Genomic DNA, 20,143 nt, shown 5'->3' on the forward strand with positions numbered 1-20,143 from the left:
TTCTAGGTAACCCCCCTATCATCTCCTATCATTCGCCTAATTTCCCAATTACTACGCCTTATCAATTACCATTAAGAGGTATCTTCTAACCTATTAATCAGGTAGATATTTTCGTATTTTCCTAGTTTCGTAAACTACCACTCCGCGCCGCTTGCTTGGCGTCGGTAATCCTCCCCATGGCATGGCCCAGAGCCAATCCAATCAGCGCCTCCAACACGCATACTAATGCCCAATTCGCCTCACTCGCGTCGAGATGAGCCCTTGGCGGGTGCTGGGCGCCGGACTAAATAGTAATAATGAGTGAGCTTAGTAGGATTGGCGAGGGCTAGTAGGTCGTTCTATATCTATCCTCGTCCTGCCCACCATCTAGTTTCGGCTGCAACTTCTCAGATACCTTTTTCGGATTATCTTGTTTGGACTGTCAATACTAGCTATTAACCGACGACACGTGAATGGGTGTAGAAGACCAACCTGCCGTCGAAGAGTCGACTGAGCCCCCTATATGCGGCCCCATCAATGCCACGCCAGAAACTTCGCTCGGCCGCAGGAACCAGGAAGCTGCTGTGCTTCCAGACCGAAAGTCTCGGGAAAAGACAGTTTCTTCTTCCGTTGAAGAGAACCACCTCAACCCCCATACGTTGCCGATTAAGAAACTAGAACAAGTCCTTGAAACCGACGTTGAGAATGGCCTCGAGTGCGATGAAGCAGCTCGTCGCCTGGAGCGCTATGGGCCGAATAGGATGGAGGGCGCTCAAGGGCTATCCGTGTGGAAGATTCTCTTGAGGCAGGTGTCTAACAGCTTGACGATGGTTCTTATTCTTGTTATGGCTCTCTCATTTGCCATCAACGATTTCATCGAAGGCGGCGTTATTGCTGCCGTTATCTTACTTAATATCATTGTAGGGTACGTTCCAAATCCCACATCGTTAAGATCTTCCGTCGCAAGTGAAACATGCCGCCTTCCATGCTAATATGTAATAGATTTATCCAGGATTATCGTGCCGAGCAGACTATCCAGTCGCTCTACGCGTTATCCGCGCCGACGTGCAAGGTTATCCGCTCGGGACAGATCACAACGATCAAGGCCGAATCGCTTGTCAGAGGCGATGTTGTATTACTCAACGTCGGCGACATCGTCCCGGCAGATATCCGATTTGTCGACGGACTAAACTTATCTACTGATGAGGCGCTACTGACAGGGGAGTCTCTACCGATCAGCAAGCATCCGGAAGTTGTGCTAGACGATGTTGACGTTCCTCTTGGTGACCGCGTGAACATGCTATACTGCGCCAGCACTGTCACTCGCGGTCGGGGAAAAGGTATCGTAGCTGCTACTGGAATGGAAACAGAAGTGGGAAAGATTGCCCAGTTACTCCGGGCTAGCCCCAGTTCGACTGATAACATATCCAGAATAAATGCTTTTTGGAAACGCGCAAAGGCCAGCGGGCGCAGCATCCTAGGACTCGACGGCACGCCTCTTCAGGTTAAGCTGAGCAAGTTTGCCTTGCTCCTTTTTGCCCTGGCAGTCTTACTCGCCATCATAGTCTTTTCTGCTAGCGTCTGGAATATTGATGACGAGGTTCTCATCTACGGTATCTGTGTTGGCGTTGCTGTTATTCCGGAATCGCTTATTGCCGTCTTGACGATTAGTATGGCCGTCGGAACGAAGGCGATGGCCAAGGGCAACGTGGTTGTGAGAAAGCTTGCCGCCCTGGAGGCTGTTGGGGGAGTGACCAACATTTGTTCCGACAAGACGGGCACTTTGACTCAAGGCAAGATGATTACTAGAAAGATCTGGCTTTGCGATGGGTCTGCTGCTACCGTTGAAGCCTGTACTCATCCTTTCGACCCGTCCAGCGGAAGGGTTGCTTGGAATAGCCAGGAGTTAGAGCCGCAAGACGAGCTCAAATCTACATCTCACCTGCCCGCTGCCGCGAAAAAGTTCATGGAATGCATCTCCCTATGTAACAATTCCACCGTTACGGATGGTAAGCCGGCGCCTAGCGACGATGCAGCTGAAACCTTAACCACTTCGACACTTACAGTACCAAATTGGGTTGCGGTTGGTGAGCCTACTGAGATCGCCCTCCAGGTCTTCGCTATGCGGTTTGGTATGGGCAAATCCGCCGTTTCCCAGGCAGACGACACGCACATACTCTCAGAGCATCCATTCGACTCTTCCTGCAAACGTATGACTGTCATATACTCGTCAGCCAGCTCTAGCTCAGTGAATGTATATACTAAAGGGGCATTAGAAGTAATGCTGCCATTGTTAGACGCATCCGACGCTGTTAAGGCCGAGTTAACCGCCAAAGCTGAATCGCTTGCTGCCGAAGGTCTTAGAGTCCTCTGTATTGCTCACAAGGTCGTTCAAAGCATCGCCGACGTTGGAGATTCGCGCGAAGCTGCCGAAGACCAGTTAGTACCCTTGGGACTTGCCGGCCTCTACGATCCTCCCCGCTCAGAAACTGCCGATGCTGTTAGGAAATGCAAGGTCGCCGGAATATCTGTTCATATGCTTACCGGAGATCATATCAAGACGGCGACAGCTATTGCATACGAAGTAGGAATTCTCACTAGCGATGATCATATCGCTGGCCAGCCTAACGCCATTATGCCTGCTACTACGTTCGATGCCTTGACCGACGACCAGATTGACCAGCTAGATAAACTCCCGGTAGTACTCGCACGCTGTACCCCGTCGACAAAGGTACGCATGGTTGAGGCGATACATCGTCGTGGCGCATTTTGTGCTATGACTGGCGACGGGGTCAACGACTCGCCTGCTTTGAAAAAGGCAGATGTTGGCATTGCCATGGGATTAAACGGTAGCGATGTGGCCAAGGAGGCTGCAGACATGGTTCTCACTGACGATAATTTTGCCTCGATTGTGAAGGCCGTCGAAGAAGGCAGACGCCTATTCGACAATATCCAGAAGGTATAGAATTACATCCTACTAATAATATATGAACAACTGCTGATGACCATTAACTACTCAGTTTCTACTACACCTGCTGGTCTCCAATATTGCCCAGGTTATCCTCTTACTTATTGGTCTCGCATTCAAAGACCAAAATAATAAATCAGTCTTCCCGCTATCCCCTATCGAGATCTTATGGGCCAATTTGATCACATCGTCCTTCTTAGCCCTTGGCCTAGGTCTCGAGGAAGCTCAGCCAGACATTATGCTAAAGCCACCACATGATCACCGCATTGGTATATTCACCAAAGAGATCATTGTTGACAAGATGGTATATGGTTTCTTTATGGGCTCGCTATGTATTGCAGCTTTTACCACCGCCATATATACCCCCATCGAGGCCGGTTATCCCAAACCGCCACATCCCGGAGCGCTAGGCGTCGACTGCAACGCAGAGTACAACTCTTCGTGCTATTACGTTTACAGAGCGCGCGCTACGACTTTTGCTACTCTTAGTTTTCTACTTCTCGTCACAGCTTGGGAAGTCAAGCATTTCACCCGCTCGCTGTTTAATATGTATCCTGAGTCCTATACTGGCCCCTCTTCGATCTTTAAGACAGTCTGGGGGAATAAGTTCCTCTTCGGAGCCGTTCTCGCGGGTTTCATTATCACTTTTCCCGTCATATACCTACCTGTTATCGACAAGAGGGTATTCAAGCACCAAGGCATTGGCATAGAGTGGGCCATCGTGGCAGCATGCGTTGTAGTGTACGTCGTTCTGATAGAAGGATGGAAGGCGGGAAAACGGCGTTTTAATAAAGGGATTATCACCCATGCCGAATCAGCCAGGGCGGAGGTGTAGATCAGCACATAACTACTAGTCAAGGGGCCTTGGTATAACTATACCGAAGTAGTTAAATCATATCTGATAATCCAGATATTCCTAGGAGCCAAGGTGAGTGTAGGTACACAGTTCTATTACCTACCATCCGGTCATTACACATATGTTTCGTATATAGGAACATACCTATATGGTGCCTCCAAAGCACAGCCAAACGTACGCTCCTTCATAAGCAGGCAACGGAAGCTATATTTCGTATATTGGTGGGTTCTCACTCCCAGCAGTTGAGATGAGGGTGGAATTCATCAAGTTACTATCATTTATATAGATAAACAGTCGTTGTCATAACAATACCAACTAGTTTCATTCGTTGCTCTAAAAACCTCTTCGGCGAAGTCAATGTTTTTAATAAACATAGGTACCAAATTTGATATGGCAGAGTCCATATATAAGAGCATGAATTATTAACTACCTCCTAAACTACCTCGGTATTAACCTCTAACAAGCGAGAAACAAACTCGAACATCACTTTTCCTCCTATTATCGGCCGTGTTGCTTACTTTAGGACTACTGATCGTAGAGAAAGTAAAGTCAATGGACGATTGGGAAAACAGGAAGGGAAAACCCACGCATCAAATTCAGTGCCACTCCCTTCAATATGTCACTCTTCATAGCAAGTCTCGACGACCTCTAAAATAATTATCGCGCCGATAAAATAGCAAGGTGATACCTAACTGGTTCCTTACTATCGGCCACTCCCTCCAACTACTCCTTAGTGTAGCCGCGTGGTCGAATTACGTCGAGTTCATCTGGTGAAAAAAGTTCGGTAACATTTAACCTTGGCTCTTCTCGACACCCGAGACGTGAGCTCTTAAATGCAATTCGATCATGAAATCTAAATCGAGCGGAATTCGCATATTTGCCACACTTTCTTGTGCCGCTTCGCTATATCCAAGGCTACAACCAACATGGGATAGGTGGGGCATCCAATCGCGGCCCTCGTAAGGTGTGTACTTGATCTTGTTGATTTTCGATTGCAGAGTCTTTATGCTGTCCGTAATTTCAGGTGGCTTAGGTACCGGGAATAGTTTAGCAGCTATGAGTTGCGGGACTATGGACCCTAGCATCATAGTTTCACACTCTTTCTGTTGCGAACCTAGCTTGCAGAAGGGTGGCTCGAAAGATCCATCAGCAGAGGTATGTCGTCTGAAGGGTTTGTTTAGAGCATTCAGCATTTGACTGACGATCCTTAATCTTGCAGTACTAATCCATCCTAAATATAAAAGTTAGCCAGCAATCAAGAATAGAATCCTTGTTAGTATCAATTTACCGGGTAGGTCCTTATGGATGTCTTCCATACCGGACAATAACTTTCCCTCGGCGTCCACCAGTCGGCCATCAATTAGCTTGGAATTAAGAACGAGTTGTCTAAGGGAGTTGACGAAGAACGAAGCGTCACCTAATACCCAGGCAATGAATACGGCCTTGCGGGAGTCACGGTAATATTCTTTGGCGGTATCATATTTCCGGAGGTTGTTGACCCACGTCTCTGCCCAAGGATAGACTAGATGAGCACACCTGTATCGACTAATGGCGACCGCAATAGAATGGAGCTCATCTATAGACACTCTAGTCGGTACCTTGTTGAATTCATAATGAATGATACGGAAGAGGGTTATCAAGGCGGGCGCATCGCCATCGATGGAGACCACCCAATCTTCTGCGTTTGATCTCTTAACGGCATCATTGCCGTATAGCATGGTGCGCCACACAGGAGATGCAAGAGCAAGGTGAGCCGATGAGACCTTGCACACGATAGGGCTGTGATGAGTGCTGAGGGGAATATCAAGATCGCTGTCCATATCAAAGTAAATGATTGATTTCCCCATGTTGAGGGAACTCTCGGAATCAAAGACCGGATATTCCTCCCGGTGATGGCCGCCGAAGACTACGTCAGAATGAACCGAGATATCATCATCGATAGTCTCCAAGGCGGTTGTGATTTTATCAGTTTCGCTAGGAGAGACTGCTGGTTGCGAGACGTCGACCTCAGTGGAAATAGTAGTAGCATCATCACAGGGATCTAACGGCACATCAGTGCTCGTGGCGTTGAGCGGAGTCTCCTGAATAGAGGTCATTTTGGTGCAAATCCTCAAAATATCGGGCTGGTGTACAACCACAACAGAACGGTACGGAAAATAATAAGATCGATGGACTGCTTATAACAGGCAATGCGGCATGGGTCAGAGAAGATCTATAGTGAGAGTTGGAACGTTAGCGGCGGACAGGCAGCTTGATAGCACGATAAATTGTAGGCGATGACGATACACGCGATGACGATACACATCAGAATGAAAGGAAATATGAGAAGGGACAGCTGATGCCGCGAATGCGCCTAAAGGACTGCGAGGACTGGATGAAACTTACTGGACTACCCAAGTGCAGAAGGTATCAAACCAAGGGACAATAAACAGGTGCGTTGAGATTGTTGCTTGGACGTTGCTTGGACGTTGCTCGCGAGCCAGGAGGTGAAAAGAAATGGGTTGACGTTCAAAAGTACCTACCCAAGGTAAGTATCTTGAGTGCCTAATGTATGTAGAAGAATATTTAAGTGTTCAAACGTGAGTAGACGAGTAGACGCGGTAAATTAGGCAAGTCTTGTCGATTAACAGTAAAGGCAAGAGCCGGGAGGCAAAAACAAAAACAAGCAGGAGCGGAACGAACAAGAGGTAGGAAGGAACGAACAAGAGGCAGGAGGGAATGAGTTGATAGGTACCTAGGTAGGTATGTACCTGCCTAACAAGAAATATTCTTAGCCGATTTACTCCTCGCATCCTCGATTCATTAGTAGCAAATATTAGAAATGGTGTCGCTGTTAAGTATCTATTACATGAGGACATACGAGACATTATTACGAGATTCGATCCCCTCTCGCCCTAAGTCTTTACACCCAATTCGACTCCCGATGAGGTCGATGAGGTCCCTTCGGTGCTCTTCTGCTGAAATCAGTCTATGCCGCCCTATAATCAGCCTGTATACCAGTCCAAGAGAAGACTGTAGGCACATATAGTGGGCTTCAATAAAGCACCCCAGAAAACTCTGCGCGACGGCTAATAACACAAGCCGTTGAAAGAACAATACTTGCGCTCCCTGCCGTGAATTATGACGTACCCTCCCCTTCTCCGAGCAGACGGGCAATTAACACATAAACAAATATAACGCCTCCAAACACTAGTAACTTGTTGCGTCCAAGCCAACTAGTGCCAGCATCCCGTCGCTGCACAACGGCATCGACAACAGCTTGAGTCTGCCCGCCACTACCGCCGGCGATGCCTAGCTGTGGTCCACATGACGCTCCGCCATTCCTAGCTCCAGTTGTCGCGTCGATGTTATTCTCCGTCATCCACCGCCAGTTCTCCTTGTCTAGTTCGGGCCATTCTGCTCTAAACTTTGCGCCGCCATCTCCGGCCTTCACGTTCCCTTTCTGTGCCGGGTTCTTGGCATGTGAGCCACCTCCTGTTGAGTTCCACCACCTAGACCTGGCCGCGAATATTCGTCGCTCGTGCGCTGTAGCCGACACGGAACCTGTTGTCATCTCTTCCGAAGTCATGAAGGACAGCAGCCCGATCAAGATCGTCGAGACTTCCCATGCTGGATTGAAAGATCGCGGATGGAAATCGGAGATGGAAAGGCAGAGCCGTGTGGATGGTTGGAAGCGGCCGGAGGGTGTGTGCATCCGAATAGCTGGTGGAGCGAAGGGGTAGTTAGGCGGGAATATTAAAGTTCCCCAATACTGGCCATTATGATATGGAGTATCCTCGGGACCAGTTATGATATAGTGCCATCTTGTTTTTTTGTCAGCAATTTGCGGATAATTAAGGATATAGAGGATATGATTGGAACGTACTCGAGGATGTTAGATTCTGACGGATGGGCGCTAATATACGGAGGAGGGTTCTCGGATATGCTTTTATATTCACGGGCCAACTACAGTGAGAACATGTAGGTTAGATAGATATCCATGTAAGAATAGGGAGGGGGTTAGCGGAGGCATACGCGCTTGCTTGCTTGCTTGCTAGCCATGATGCGGTGGGGTGTGTTCTAGCGAGGGTATCTCTTAGAAAGGAAATGTGTCACGATGGCTGCAAGTCGCTTCGCAGTCGACGCAGTGAGGAAGTATAGGGTCAAATTGAATTCTATTAAAAGCAGACAAGAAGTAGATAGGGATTAATAATAAATATGTCCAGTGGAAATCTTTACTAGACGTGATCGCTGGATGGGGGGAGGAAAAAAGAAGGGGCTACGATTGAAGAGTAGTAGGTAGGATGAGGCTGATGATGACAAGAAAAGGCCCCTGTTAAAGAGAAGTGAATGAGAATCACAGGCTTTAATTAGATACGTACTTCGTACCTACCTGATAGATTTGGATTGCTGACAAAGAAAGTCTAAATTCTTTAAGTGGGACATCTGCAGAACATCATTCAGCCACACCTAAAGCTCAAAGCTCAAGTGCCACAAATTAGGTCATATCCCCAGGATCCACGGTTCCGGGTGGAATCCTTCCGGATCGTGCCGAGCTTCAGCTTTGGTGCGCTCTGTCGCCGACCCATCAACCTACATAGTAGGTCATTATCTACAATTCTCAGCCCGAGCAGTCTCTCAATCAAATCACATGAGGAAGATACATCACATAGCTATCTCTGCTAGCTAATATGGCTCGCAATAGCCTTACCGAGAATAATGATGTGAGATAAACCTGATTATTTTACAGCTATAGACCGTATAGTTAGTAGCAATAACTGACAAGTGATATAATCCGCAGGTTTTCGAAGGTCTTCTCAAGTCCGAGACTGCATCGGTAGAGCAGAAAGCGGCAGCAGAACGGGCTCACGCTCTTGATGCCCAATCCGAGCAAAGGGCAATCGAATTGGTAGGCCTCGTCATATATCTCTCCTATTCAGCTGCTTTCTAAGTTATGAGGTTATTGGTTGCTAATATTTATATTTATTCCTAGCTATTGCAAAATCAAACACTTCCCGTCACCCTCTCTTCTATCGAGATCAATGGCGCCAGGCATACGCGCGAATCATTCCTCGCCCCCCTATTCCAACCTCTCCTTAACGACAGCCGCAATGCCGACTACACTCTTGCTGATATGCTGGATCAAGTGAGTGGAGCAGTCGAGAAATTGCAGAAATTCGGTACGGTGTTAAATTATCCCCTACATTATTTTATGTCGGTTTAACATCATCTCTGAAGACATTTTCCACCCCAACATTCTCTTCCACTTGTCTCGGCCGCCCCATCTCGACCCGTCTTCCACTCCAACAGACCTCGATATTTCTCTTCGTGTACGCGAAAAGTCTCGACTCCTCCTCAAGACCGGCACAGACCTAGGCAACACAGAAGGTTCCGCGTATGGATCTATGTTATGGAGGAACATATTCGGAGGCGCCGAATCCCTTTCACTAAATGCCTCGGCTGGTACGAGAACACGTTCGGCGTACAGTGCCGAATTCGCTACCCCGATACAAAGCAATCCCAATTTGCGCTTTAGTATTGAAGGACTCGCTAGTAGCACGCAGAAGCCATGGGCAAGTCACGAGGAAGTTCTAAGAGGCGGAGGCGTCAAGCTGCACTGGCTAAAGGACAATGGTGACCGACATCAGCTTGGTTACTCCGGTGCCTGGAGGCAATTAACGGGCCTTGCGGCAGAAGCGAGTCCTACTGTTCGAGGCGATGCGGGAGACTCTACCAAGAGCGCTATATCTTACTTATTCCAGCGAGAACGGAGAGATAACCCTATGTTACCGCAAAGCGGATACCTCGTCAAGACGGCCACGGAGCTTGCCGGGTGGGGATCCCTAGGTGGAGATGTCGGTTTCTCCAAGACCGAGCTGGAGGTTGCCGGCGCAGTACCCATCTCTATACCCGGGATCCGTGGAACCTCTGGCGTATCCATCGGCGGCGGCTTCCGAGCGGGTTTACTTTATCCTCTTCCTTTGACGTACGGTTTCAGCGGTGCGTCGCCAAGCCGGATCAACGATCGGTTCACCCTCGGAGGGCCGACAGACGTCCGGGGTTTCTCACTAGGTGGTCTCGGTCCTAGGGATGGGAACGATGCCCTCGGCGGCGATGTTTTTGCGGCAGGGAGTGTAAACATGCTTATCCCTCTACCCCGGGTCGGACCTGAGTCTCCATTCCGGCTACAGCTTTTTGCCAACGGTGGCCGGCTGGTAGCGATGAAGAGCAAACCCGGAAATGGCGATAAGACGACCAACCAGCGCCTAAGCGCTAGCACGGTATTCGACAGCATGGTTTCCGCCACCAAGGACCTCGGCACCGGACTACCTAGCATCGCCGCTGGCGTGGGGCTCGTATATGCACACCCAATTGCAAGATTCGAGCTGAATTTCAGCTTGCCGTTGGTTATGAGGCGGGGAGAAGAGGGCCGGAAAGGATTACAAGTCGGTGTTGGAATCAATTTCCTATAATTCGACGGCATTATTCACGGACGGTATAAATAAGAGGGTATTTGATGTAAACGTCCGCTATTCTCCTCCCTATGTAAATAATTCCACCGCATCACCTTATGTCTACCGTCTAAGCATCCTTTCGAAACTAAGATAGACAAAACAATAGAAAAGCCGTACGACGCTTGTCATATAACTTGAAAGTATTTTGGCTCGAACAGAATTATGTCCTAGGGTCCAGACGATACTACGTCAAAAGCCTAGCAATTAATATCCTGACTTCCATCCTACTATCGTGCGTACCTTTGAACCAATTTTCAATAGTCAAAAGATAAAACGAACTCATGAGATAAGACACCGAGGTAGCTTTATTAATACTCTGTTCCCGCTGTAAGGTAGAAGTTGATATTCCATCAAATTGGAACTAGTGACAGGAGTGGAGATGAATATATAGATATAGATAGCGGGGTTATATTGCGTGATGATATTTATAGTAATAGAGTCGTTCACAACCTTCCTTCGTTCTCTATTCCGTTGTATCCAAGTCGAAGTTATGGCAGCACTCCACCCCGAATCTAGAATCATCATCGTCGGTTCAGGCGTATTCGGTATTTCAACAGCACTATGGCTCGCGCGGTCCGGCTACAAAGACGTGACCGTCCTTGACATGCAGGACACTGCCTCAGCAGCCTATGATCCATTATCAGGCATCGATTCGGCGTCGGCTGACCTGAACAAGATTATCCGTTTCAGCTACGGATCTGAGATTGAATACCAGCGCTTAGCTACTGAGGCTGCTGACATGTGGGACGAATGGAACCGCGAGATTGCCGCGGTATCCGCCGACGAACTACCGGAGCGCCTGAGAGAAGGCGAGAGGAAACTTTGGTGGAACTCAGGCATGCTACGGATGAGCTCCGAGACGGAACTAGGCGATTTCGAAATTGCAACGTTGGAAAATATGCAACGTGAGGGTATTAGGGAGTTCCAGTTTAGGAGCGATGATGAGGCAGGTAGGTTCAGGGCGTAAAATATATATCCTGATAAGTCATACTAAACAATACACTTTTCGACATGAAGATATCGCGCGGGCAAAAGAGAGAGGTTGGGCGCACAAGCTCGATCCCTGCCGACGCCAGGAGAGGTTCGGGACGCACAAGGCAGTTCTCGATTCCACCGCTGGCTTCGTCTATGCATACAAGAGCTGTGCTTGGGCGCAGCATCTTGCGAGGCAAGCCGGTGTTAAGATGATACTTGATCCGGTGCGTGGTAGAGTAGTCGATATTGTAGCAAAAGACAATCACCCGGTGGTGCTTACCGCTGACGGCCTCGAACTATCTGCCGATCTAGTTGTTGTAGCCGGTGAGCCTTTTATTTTTCTCTTAGTCACAAAGGTATATATATCGTCTACAATAAGATATCTGCTTACCAATAATGATACGATATAATAGGCGGTGGATGGACTCCGTCTTTGATCCCGGAGGTCCAGGGCTTGCTCGAGACTACAGCCGGTTCCGTAGCTAATATCCATATCCCAAAAGATCGGACCGATCTGTGGGATCGATTCGCCTCGGAGAACCAACCGGTGATAACTTTGGGTTCTCGACAAGGCAAGGATGTATACAGTATCCCAAGAGACAGAAATGGCGTTTTCAAAATTGGCTGGCGGAGCACAAAGTCAGATTCTCCATTTCATATCGTCTAGCAGTGCGACTTATATTGATATATTTCACAATAGGTGGACAAACTTCGAAGACGTCGGCGGACGGCGAATATCAGTTCCTAAAACCGCACACGTTACTGACCAAAAGGAGACTCGCATCCCGATTGACGCACTTAACGGTATCAAAGGTTAGGATCTACGCAAAACTCAGCTCCTAGTTCTAAACCGATCTATAACATCTCGCTAACCATTTCGTACGATAGAATTCATCACAATAAACTTCCCCGAGCTAGTCCCACTGGGAATCTCATCCACTAGACTCTGCTGGTATACCGACAGTATCGATAACTCATTCGTGGTCGACTTCGTGCCCGGGCGTCCCGGGGTTGCCGTCTGCTCCGGGGGTAGCGGCCATGGCTTCAAGTTCCTGCCTATCCTCGGCCGTGAAGTTGTCAAGATCCTCCAGGGCAAGGGGGAGCAGACGGTGTACGGCCGGATGTGGCGGTGGAGAAGCAGCACCGAGGCTAAGCGGAACGGACTTGAAGAAGGCGAACAAGGCCCGAGGGTACTTGCAAAGCAGAATATGGCCGAACAAGAGGACTGGAGGTTTACGGTCTGATGATTTATACTTGCGATAGCAATGCCTTATGTATAGATTTTGAACAGCTTTAAATTAGAAAATTTCACAATCAATAGGCCCACTGCTCGGAATCGGAGTTTGATTTCATAGAGCAAATATCCCGGCTCGCATATTACCTACCTAAAGAAGGGACGAGAATTAGTGAAATATGTTTCTATTACAACTTCAAATTAGGCATGGACTCAACAATGGGTAGCTCATTTCATACACATGAGCGTGGAAATGCCAATATCTTAAAGGCAGTATAGACTTCTCAGGGATCTACTTAACTATGGCTCGAATAGTAGTTAATCCGTAAACTCTGTCTTATTTCCTGGCTCCAACGAGAATTGTCACTTGATATGTACTTTAGTTAATCGACTTTATATCAAGTTTAGCTATATTCTACATCGGTTACTCTAGTATATCGTGGGCGCTTAACCCTGGTAGTATTCCTAACTGTCACAACACCATGAGGAGTCATTGGCGGTGCCGGTTAGTCAGGGGGGATGACCCTAGCACGATACTTCATTCTAATTGGCTAGAAACCTCTATATTCCAACCAATCCGGAAAGCAAGAGAAACTATTATGTCCAATTCCAGTAGAAAATAATGGCGAATATGGATTGATCCGTGTATAATGATTATCGATTCGTTATACAAAATGTGGACTCTTCGGCCTATCATCATCAGGGGGTATCCTCATCACGCGAACGCTATATGACCGCTGTGCAATGCAATTGGAGTATGCCCCGGCTTCGTTCACAATCTGGACCGATAACCTGACGTGCCGTCAACGTGGTATTATCCATATTTCCATATCCGATGTCGATCGATGCCCGGGGGCCACTAGGTTCGGGCCATTCTTCGCCCACATGGTCTCTAGGTTAAAAGTGACCGGCATGCCAGCTTTTTCTTCTACTTATCTCACCTTTCCGGCGTCTATCGTACCGACTGGCCATCTTTACGATGAATCCGGGGCACCAGTTGGCGTACGCCATGTGGGCGATGGCGGCTCTCTCTCTCGCTTTGGTAGCTCTCCGACTATATACACGTATTCGAATCATCAAGTTTGTCGGCGCTGAGGATTATATGTACGCATGCACCAGCGTACGTAAACCCCCCTTAGCACCAAATTTAATTGCTACCTAGGTCCTAGGTACATGATCTGACCCAATTCTCGTAATATAGATATTCTTCCTTTTATTTGCTATTTTCATACAAATCTCGGTCCATTACGGGTTAGGCCAAAACTTCTGGACACTTAGTATCGACGATACTGCGAATTCTATATTTTGGACTTACGTCGCGAATAGCTTTGCTATAACGGGGAACGCGATGGCTAAGCTATCGATGGGGTTGTTTCTCCTTCGAGTAGTTCAGGTCAGGTGGCATAAGGTTGCACTCTGGACTGCCGTTGTCATCACTACTGCTACGTCCTTCATCCTCGTGGTTATGCTGTGGAATCAAACGACCCCAATCAAAGCAAGTTGGGATCCGTTGAGGACGCCCGGGGTATGGAATATACGAATTCAGCCTCTGAGTGTTGGCCTTGGAGGTAAGGTTTATTGTTTTCTTTGTACTTCCGTTAGCTAGAGTGCTGATAATAGCTTCAGTTTGGTCCAGCATCTGCGACTTTTTCTTCGCCATATTCCCTTGGTTGTTTATCCGGTCTCTCCCTATGTCTCAACGAGAGAAAGTTATGCTAGCAAGTGGAATGAGCCTCGGAGTAATGTAAGTGATTACGAATTTTCTTCAATTTCTTCAATTTCTTTTTTTTCTTTTTCATTTTTTTTCATGTAAGCTCCCTGTACGTATTGAAAGAAAGCTAACTCCCAAGTACAGTGCTGGGGCTTGTGGTATTACTAGGACGGTAGTTTTATCTAAGCTAAACGTGTTTAACTACACACGTAAGTAGAACTCGTCAGGCCAATATTCTTTACAATGCTCTGATAGGGAAAAACTTAGTAAATTTCGTACCTTATTTCGCTTGGGCCGGCGCAGAAATTGCTGTGGCCATGGTTTGTATTGGTGTTCCTACCTTACGTCCGCTATATCTTAAGACGAGGGGCTTTACGAGTGCCTATTCGAATTACAGCCGGAGCAAAAATACAAGCGAGCTACCCCGATATACGACAGATAAACGCAAGGCTCTTAACAAATCTTGTCGAGTTCGGGATTCGGGATACTCACAAGCTTCTAATTTATCGAGGCCCCCGGCAACGTACACTAAAGTGCGAGGTGACAGTATGGACGATACGCTATCAGATAATCGTAGTCAACGAGCAGGAGTAATATGGGTTAAGAACGAAGTTCGGATTCAGGAAGATGTTGCAGAGTGGCCGTTGCGAAATTGAATAGATGGTATGTACCTATGTATAGGTATTATTACCTAAGGTAGGTAGTTAAAATACGGTAGAAGCTTACTAACCGACGCAAGTCAATTCAATTCATCTGATATCTGATATTTTAATGTTAAGTCAGAAAAGGGCTGTGGCTTGCAATAACTTGTAAGAGCCTCCTCAAAAGCCACTTTGTTCTTGCCCAACCTGTAAGTTTCCAGTGTCTCGGGGTAAGCACTTCCATGTCAGCCTGAACGCACCGGGCAGCCGGGCAGCTGGGGTATCTACGAGTTATTGGGTAGGTACAATACTTGCATAGGGTATGAGGTCACCGCATGTGTTACGCTACATAGTACTTACCTAATAAGGGAGCAACCTGAACATAAAGCGCGGGGCAGGCAGGTACCATTCACCTACTTGGCTCCACAAAGATCTGAGCAACGGCCGCCGACAGTTGTCAGTAAAGAAAAAAAGTAAAAAAAATTCTCGGACTTTTCGTCCCCCCGCCAAAGCTGCTTAGGTATAGAGCTGCCCCCAAACTTCCTCCACCACCATCCGTCGTTCATCACAGATCACAGATCAACAGATCACAGATACCTATCCTGCCTATCCTAAAGATACCAGGAATCGACAACCCACAGTCATAATCAGTCTTCTTTTTTTATCGTTTCCCAGCTAATCCTTTTTCTTCCCATCATAGACGAACGATTGAGTAGCACCACTTTTCCATCTTGGTTGCTTCGTCACTTTCGCATCTTCTTGTTATCCCTTCTCCACTATTGAACCCATTCTAGTCCCTCATCATATTTCTTCTCCTCTATATCTCTCCTCTTCCTCTCCGTCTTACTGCGCCAACTCCTTGGATCGACTCTGGATCGACCCCGAATCGATTCTGGTATGGTGTAATGAAATCTTATGACACCTTTGAGCTCCGGCTGAGTCGTAATTTTCTGGGCCTGGTTCTATGGCCACGATCGAATGCCTAACACCCTGCTCATCCCACCACGCACACCCCGGACCTCCTGCGCTCACCAGCTTCACCTAATTCCTACCTCCATCTTCTCCTAACTTGTGGGATTCTCTTCCGAATCGCCTCCGACTGCCGATAACAAGCCATCGTCGACAAAGGCTAGCGAGAGAACCTATACGTTACCCTTTCATCATGGCACCTCATAAGAGTCAGACTAAGCCTGGAAAGGCCGTCTCTAGCCATGCGAAGAAACCGGTGTCCGTAGCTGCGCCGATTCGACCTGTCGTATTGCCTGCCATTCCTCTTCCTATGATGCCTAAGCAATCCAACAACAAATCGAACAAACGTGTCCCAACTGCCTCTTCGTCTAACGGCATCCCCGCTTCGTCCCTCGAGGCCGCTCTGATCGATCATGCTGACCATGTTCCCGTCTCCGACAACACAAAAGCTACTCAGTTAGCCAAGACCTCTGACAATCAAGTTAACGGCTCCAGTGTGGAGAAGCCCGAACATCCCACCAACACGGTCAGCCTCAGCAACGGCATGCATAATGGCGATAATAAGGGTTCCGATGCCCCCCTGCCCGCCAACGGTGTCAACGGAACAAGCAATGGCAATGGGAATGGTCCTCGTCATGCGCCTTCTTCTGCGACCTTCGCGCCAGACGCTGAATCTGTTATTGAATCTGGATCCGGCTCCGCTTCCGCTTCCGCCTCGGCGAATGACAAGACCAGTCAAGGTAACCCACATCTCGAAGCAACACCCTCTCCATCCGACTTCAAACTCTTACAGCTCATAGGCGCCCACGATGCACCTCAGCATGTCTCGCAGCCCCGATCTGCAACCTCGCCCACAATCCTCTCTGACCGGCAACCGCCTTTCCATCATTTGCTTCAACATCCGTCGACCCACTCTCAGCATCAGCCATCTGCCGACCAGCACACCGATTCTACGATCATCCGCGGACAGCCCCACATACACCGCTACCAGCACTATCCCCCTATGAGTAATGGTGGAGGTGTCGTATTTGGAGGGTTTGCCGGTTCTCATACTCCATCACCGGCGCCTCCTCCCGGAGGTTTTATGCCTCCTCCACCTCCGCCTCCGCCCGTAGCTGTCGACACCGACAATCATATTCGCTCGCAGCCAAATGGTCATCACCACGCTCCCTCCGGAAGTAACGGCTTTCCCGGTCCGATTAATACCCAGTTTCGACCCGACATAGTACCCGTATCCGGCATTGACACGTACGGACAGGCACCGGCCCCCATGCCGCACCCTCCGTTTGATCCTTTCTCGCCTACCGTTGGCCGCTTCGGTATCTCGACTCCCCATAGCCTTCACGGCTCCCATGCCTCGGGTGAACCGAACGGCGTCGAAAACGGAGCTATCCACCCTTATCCTCCCCCGAACGGCATTCCGTACAGTAATCATACTCATCATGAGCATCCCGTCGGTCACCCGCATCCGGCTCCCCACTTTCCACCCTTCATGCCCCTTGAACCTTTCGGTCGTGATCCTAGTTTCTTCGATATAGGATTGAGAGAGAGCATCATGTACTTTCAAGATCAATTCGACAGCGGCGAACTAACCGATTGTGTTTTGGAGCTGGTGTCCACCAAGTGTCTACACCACCCTGTCAAGATCACGGGCCATAAGCTCATCCTAGCTCGTAGCCCAGCGCTCAAGCATCACATTATGGCTGCTCGTGCTACGGATTTGGGTTCTCACACTATCACAGTATCGTCGGACGACCCGTACCTACGTTCTGATGCGTGGTGGAGTGCCGTACGGCGGCTGTATCTCTTCCCGCTGCTTAACCCTGCCATGGTGGCTGACGCGGCCAGTGGCCTGCACTTTGCCGACGGTAAGACCGATCGGTTTGAGTTCTGCTTGGGCTACGCTGCCGCGGGACATCTCCTGCACATGCCCGATGTCTTTCTGTGTGGCTTACGCATGGCCGCCGATTTTATCACTTGGGATACTGTCGAAGAAGCGCTAGGCTTCGTCTTCGAGGGCACCATCCAGCGACATGTCAACTACGACAACGACCAAGATGTCGAACTCGATTTTGGATACAGCCCAGATGTTAGATTCCTCTTGCAGGCTACGATGAACTTTCTCATCAATGCGTTCCCGCCGAACTTTGAACTTGATCACTCGGTAGCCGACCCACCGAAGCTATCCCGTATCCCGGCGACGCCTGCTGCCGCAATTTCGCCTACGGGCAACATGGCACCTACCATTGCTAGAGGCACGAATATGCGTAGCAACGCGAAGCCCAGTCGTCTATCCAGTATTAAATTTGGCGACCTACCGGCCGCTCTTCCTGAGGATGGCGCCCCCCTTTCGCGCGGTCCTGCCAAATGCTCTCCGGTCCTCTCGCGCATTTTGTTGAATTTACCCTTCCAAGAACTCCGCGTCGTGCTCACCTCCGAGAGTGATGGTGCCTCAGGCTGGAACACCGCCCAAGACCGGTACCACGCGGTTGCCGATGTCGTAGCCGAGAGAGAGGCCAGACGCATGCGTGCAGTTGAGGCAGTTCGTGCGGGAGTTGTTCCCAACTCCCAGGGAATCCAGGAACGGCTATCAGCACAGCGACGCTACGCTATTGTTGAACCTTGGGATGTCCTAAATTGGCAAGAAGAAGTCATCCAGCCAAGAGGAGCCGAAGTCCCTCGGATCGTACGTAGATGGGTCCCTCAGTTCTCTGCCGTCTCGGGGCCGCCGCAGCAGCAGTTGCCACCCCAATCGTATAGTGTCCCCGATTCCATGGTTTAGCTGACCGATTGGCACACTATGCGACGAGCTCACGTGTGAACGATAGTATTGTTTGGTACGTTGGTACGCGACGAATGATGCGACGAGCTCACGTGTGAACGATAGTATTGTTTGATACGTTGGTACGCGACGAATGACGTTTTTCCTACGTTACATAACAAAACAACTTTCTAGTATCAACTGTTTCGGTTTGGTCTTTCGTTGGCATTGCGGTTGGTGTTTACTGGTGTATGATTTCCACCTCTTTTCTTCATGGACATACTTAAGTCAAGGACGGACTAGGGGACTTGGTATTGCATATGCATGCATACCTGACGGTTCCTGGTCGCCTTGGCTCAACGGCATATCGAGGTTTCATTGAAAAAAAAAAAAGAATGTTTTCGCCCCGTTAGGTTAGTCACGAATACCTTGCGGGCGCGGGTAAACGGATGAGAGGGTTACGAAAGTTGTTAGACAGTACAGTACAGGATTAAGGACGGCAAAGATAGGGTTGAGCAAAAATCGGCATTTTTCACATAATACCCCATTCCCCCCTTTGCAGATGGATGTTTCTGCGGTATTGTTCGAGCATGGTGTCATAAGCCCCGGAGTTTGGCGGGTTGCGGATTGCGGATTGCGAGTGGATTCACATTTGTCTATCCCGAGGGAATTGCTTTAGTAGGTTTCATAGACCTTTTACTTAGGGTACACGATTACGATGAACAGTGTCGAGAGTTGTGGCGCGGCCAAGCGCAGATTAAGGATAGGCTAGAGGGGATTAACGAACGGTACTGTTTCCGGGTCGTGTCTTGATAGGGTCTTCAGATAGCCTTAGATCAACCAAAAGTGTTTTGACTCACATGATGATATTCGAGACCTATAGTGTTAATAGTGGAATAACAAACCATGAATTTCTGACAACCTCTAGCGTTGGTGTTAGTGTACCTAACACTACATGTTTTATTAAACTTAACTAACATATATTCTTTACCTAGAAGTGCGATACCCAGTGTAATAGGTAACTATTCGAGTTTCAAGTCGTAGGTACGTTTCTTTATACCTCATGTATAAGCTCAACCCGGCACACTCTTCGAGATAATAGTATCCTTAACTCTCGATTTAAAGAGCTATCTAACATATCTTTTAAATTAGCATCTCCCAGTAATCGGTAAAGTCCGTAGGATTTAATTGCAATATGCCTTTATAATAAATACAATTAGCCAATCTGATAGCGTAAACCCATTTTATCTTCTTTGATTAGTTAATCCTGATATATCAATACTAAAACAGTGGAGGGGATAGTCTACGATTGGTCACATAATGTTTAGAGTTACCTCATAATAGTCGATACAGTAGCGCATTTCCTATCGGTCTCCCCATACATATTAGCGCGTTCCCCTCGCGCGGGGAAGTCTATGTAAGCTGGTAAGACGTTGGAGGAACCTTATTATGTAAAGACCCTAATCATTTTAGTCTAGATCATGACGTCGCATTCTAACGGGCGAGGGATCCTTCCCAGCCAATGCGAAATAACAAGACGGGAAGTACCCCTGCT

The 20,143-nt window shown here is 48.4% G+C and overlaps 8 protein-coding genes across 8 annotated transcripts; 5 read left to right on the forward strand and 3 right to left on the reverse strand.

Moving 5' to 3' along the window:
- Positions 1 to 167: 167 nt before the first annotated feature.
- Positions 168 to 4,143, forward strand: F5Y00DRAFT_105152 (potassium/sodium eff). The gene is made up of 3 exons (XM_048003832.1): positions 168 to 904; positions 982 to 2,938; positions 3,000 to 4,143. The coding sequence occupies exons 1-3, from the start codon at positions 453 to 455 to the stop codon at positions 3,780 to 3,782; spliced, it is 3,192 nt and encodes a 1,063-aa protein (XP_047869540.1). The 5' UTR covers positions 168 to 452; the 3' UTR covers positions 3,783 to 4,143.
- A 59-nt stretch (positions 4,144 to 4,202) lies between these two features.
- On the reverse strand, positions 4,203 to 6,463 carry F5Y00DRAFT_105186 (uncharacterized protein). The gene is made up of 3 exons (XM_048003836.1): positions 6,189 to 6,463; positions 5,092 to 6,015; positions 4,203 to 5,034 (listed from the first exon to the last, which is right to left on the reverse strand). The coding sequence occupies exons 2-3, from the start codon at positions 5,897 to 5,899 to the stop codon at positions 4,595 to 4,597; spliced, it is 1,248 nt and encodes a 415-aa protein (XP_047869541.1). The 5' UTR covers positions 5,900 to 6,015; positions 6,189 to 6,463; the 3' UTR covers positions 4,203 to 4,594.
- On the reverse strand, positions 6,225 to 6,795 carry F5Y00DRAFT_105168 (uncharacterized protein). Its single transcript, XM_048003834.1, has one exon. It carries the CDS (start codon positions 6,668 to 6,670, stop codon positions 6,377 to 6,379), a length of 294 nt encoding a protein of 97 aa, XP_047869542.1. The 5' UTR covers positions 6,671 to 6,795; the 3' UTR covers positions 6,225 to 6,376.
- Positions 6,668 to 7,932, reverse strand: F5Y00DRAFT_105172 (ubiquitin-conjugating enzyme). Its single transcript, XM_048003835.1, has 3 exons — positions 7,818 to 7,932; positions 7,669 to 7,748; positions 6,668 to 7,606 (listed from the first exon to the last, which is right to left on the reverse strand). Exons 1-3 carry the CDS (start codon positions 7,842 to 7,844, stop codon positions 6,922 to 6,924), a joined length of 792 nt encoding a protein of 263 aa, XP_047869543.1. The 5' UTR covers positions 7,845 to 7,932; the 3' UTR covers positions 6,668 to 6,921.
- Positions 7,933 to 8,245: 313 nt separating this feature from the next.
- On the forward strand, positions 8,246 to 10,437 carry F5Y00DRAFT_225062 (outer membrane protein, OMP85 family). The gene is made up of 4 exons (XM_048006116.1): positions 8,246 to 8,506; positions 8,584 to 8,691; positions 8,776 to 8,962; positions 9,021 to 10,437. The coding sequence occupies exons 1-4, from the start codon at positions 8,474 to 8,476 to the stop codon at positions 10,253 to 10,255; spliced, it is 1,563 nt and encodes a 520-aa protein (XP_047869544.1). The 5' UTR covers positions 8,246 to 8,473; the 3' UTR covers positions 10,256 to 10,437.
- A 302-nt stretch (positions 10,438 to 10,739) lies between these two features.
- F5Y00DRAFT_105211 (FAD dependent oxidoreductase) lies at positions 10,740 to 12,593 on the forward strand. The gene is made up of 5 exons (XM_048003837.1): positions 10,740 to 11,247; positions 11,315 to 11,596; positions 11,686 to 11,911; positions 11,973 to 12,085; positions 12,161 to 12,593. The coding sequence occupies exons 1-5, from the start codon at positions 10,788 to 10,790 to the stop codon at positions 12,514 to 12,516; spliced, it is 1,437 nt and encodes a 478-aa protein (XP_047869545.1). The 5' UTR covers positions 10,740 to 10,787; the 3' UTR covers positions 12,517 to 12,593.
- An 869-nt stretch (positions 12,594 to 13,462) lies between these two features.
- On the forward strand, positions 13,463 to 15,012 carry F5Y00DRAFT_270774 (uncharacterized protein). The gene is made up of 5 exons (XM_048012664.1): positions 13,463 to 13,626; positions 13,708 to 14,074; positions 14,133 to 14,250; positions 14,362 to 14,426; positions 14,485 to 15,012. Exons 1-5 carry the CDS (start codon positions 13,486 to 13,488, stop codon positions 14,871 to 14,873), a joined length of 1,080 nt encoding a protein of 359 aa, XP_047869546.1. The 5' UTR covers positions 13,463 to 13,485; the 3' UTR covers positions 14,874 to 15,012.
- A 1,008-nt stretch (positions 15,013 to 16,020) lies between these two features.
- Positions 16,021 to 18,609, forward strand: F5Y00DRAFT_250785 (uncharacterized protein; the record flags this gene model as incomplete). The annotated part of the gene is made up of 2 exons (XM_048009767.1): positions 16,021 to 16,567; positions 16,628 to 18,609. The coding sequence occupies 2 exons, from the start codon at positions 16,021 to 16,023 to the stop codon at positions 18,607 to 18,609; spliced, it is 2,529 nt and encodes an 842-aa protein (XP_047869547.1).
- Positions 18,610 to 20,143: the final 1,534 nt, after the last annotated feature.

Source organism: Daldinia vernicosa (assembly GCF_022497035.1).
Source record: "Daldinia vernicosa strain CBS 139.73 unplaced genomic scaffold F5Y00scaffold_3, whole genome shotgun sequence".
Lineage (NCBI taxonomy): Eukaryota > Fungi > Ascomycota > Sordariomycetes > Xylariales > Hypoxylaceae > Daldinia > Daldinia vernicosa.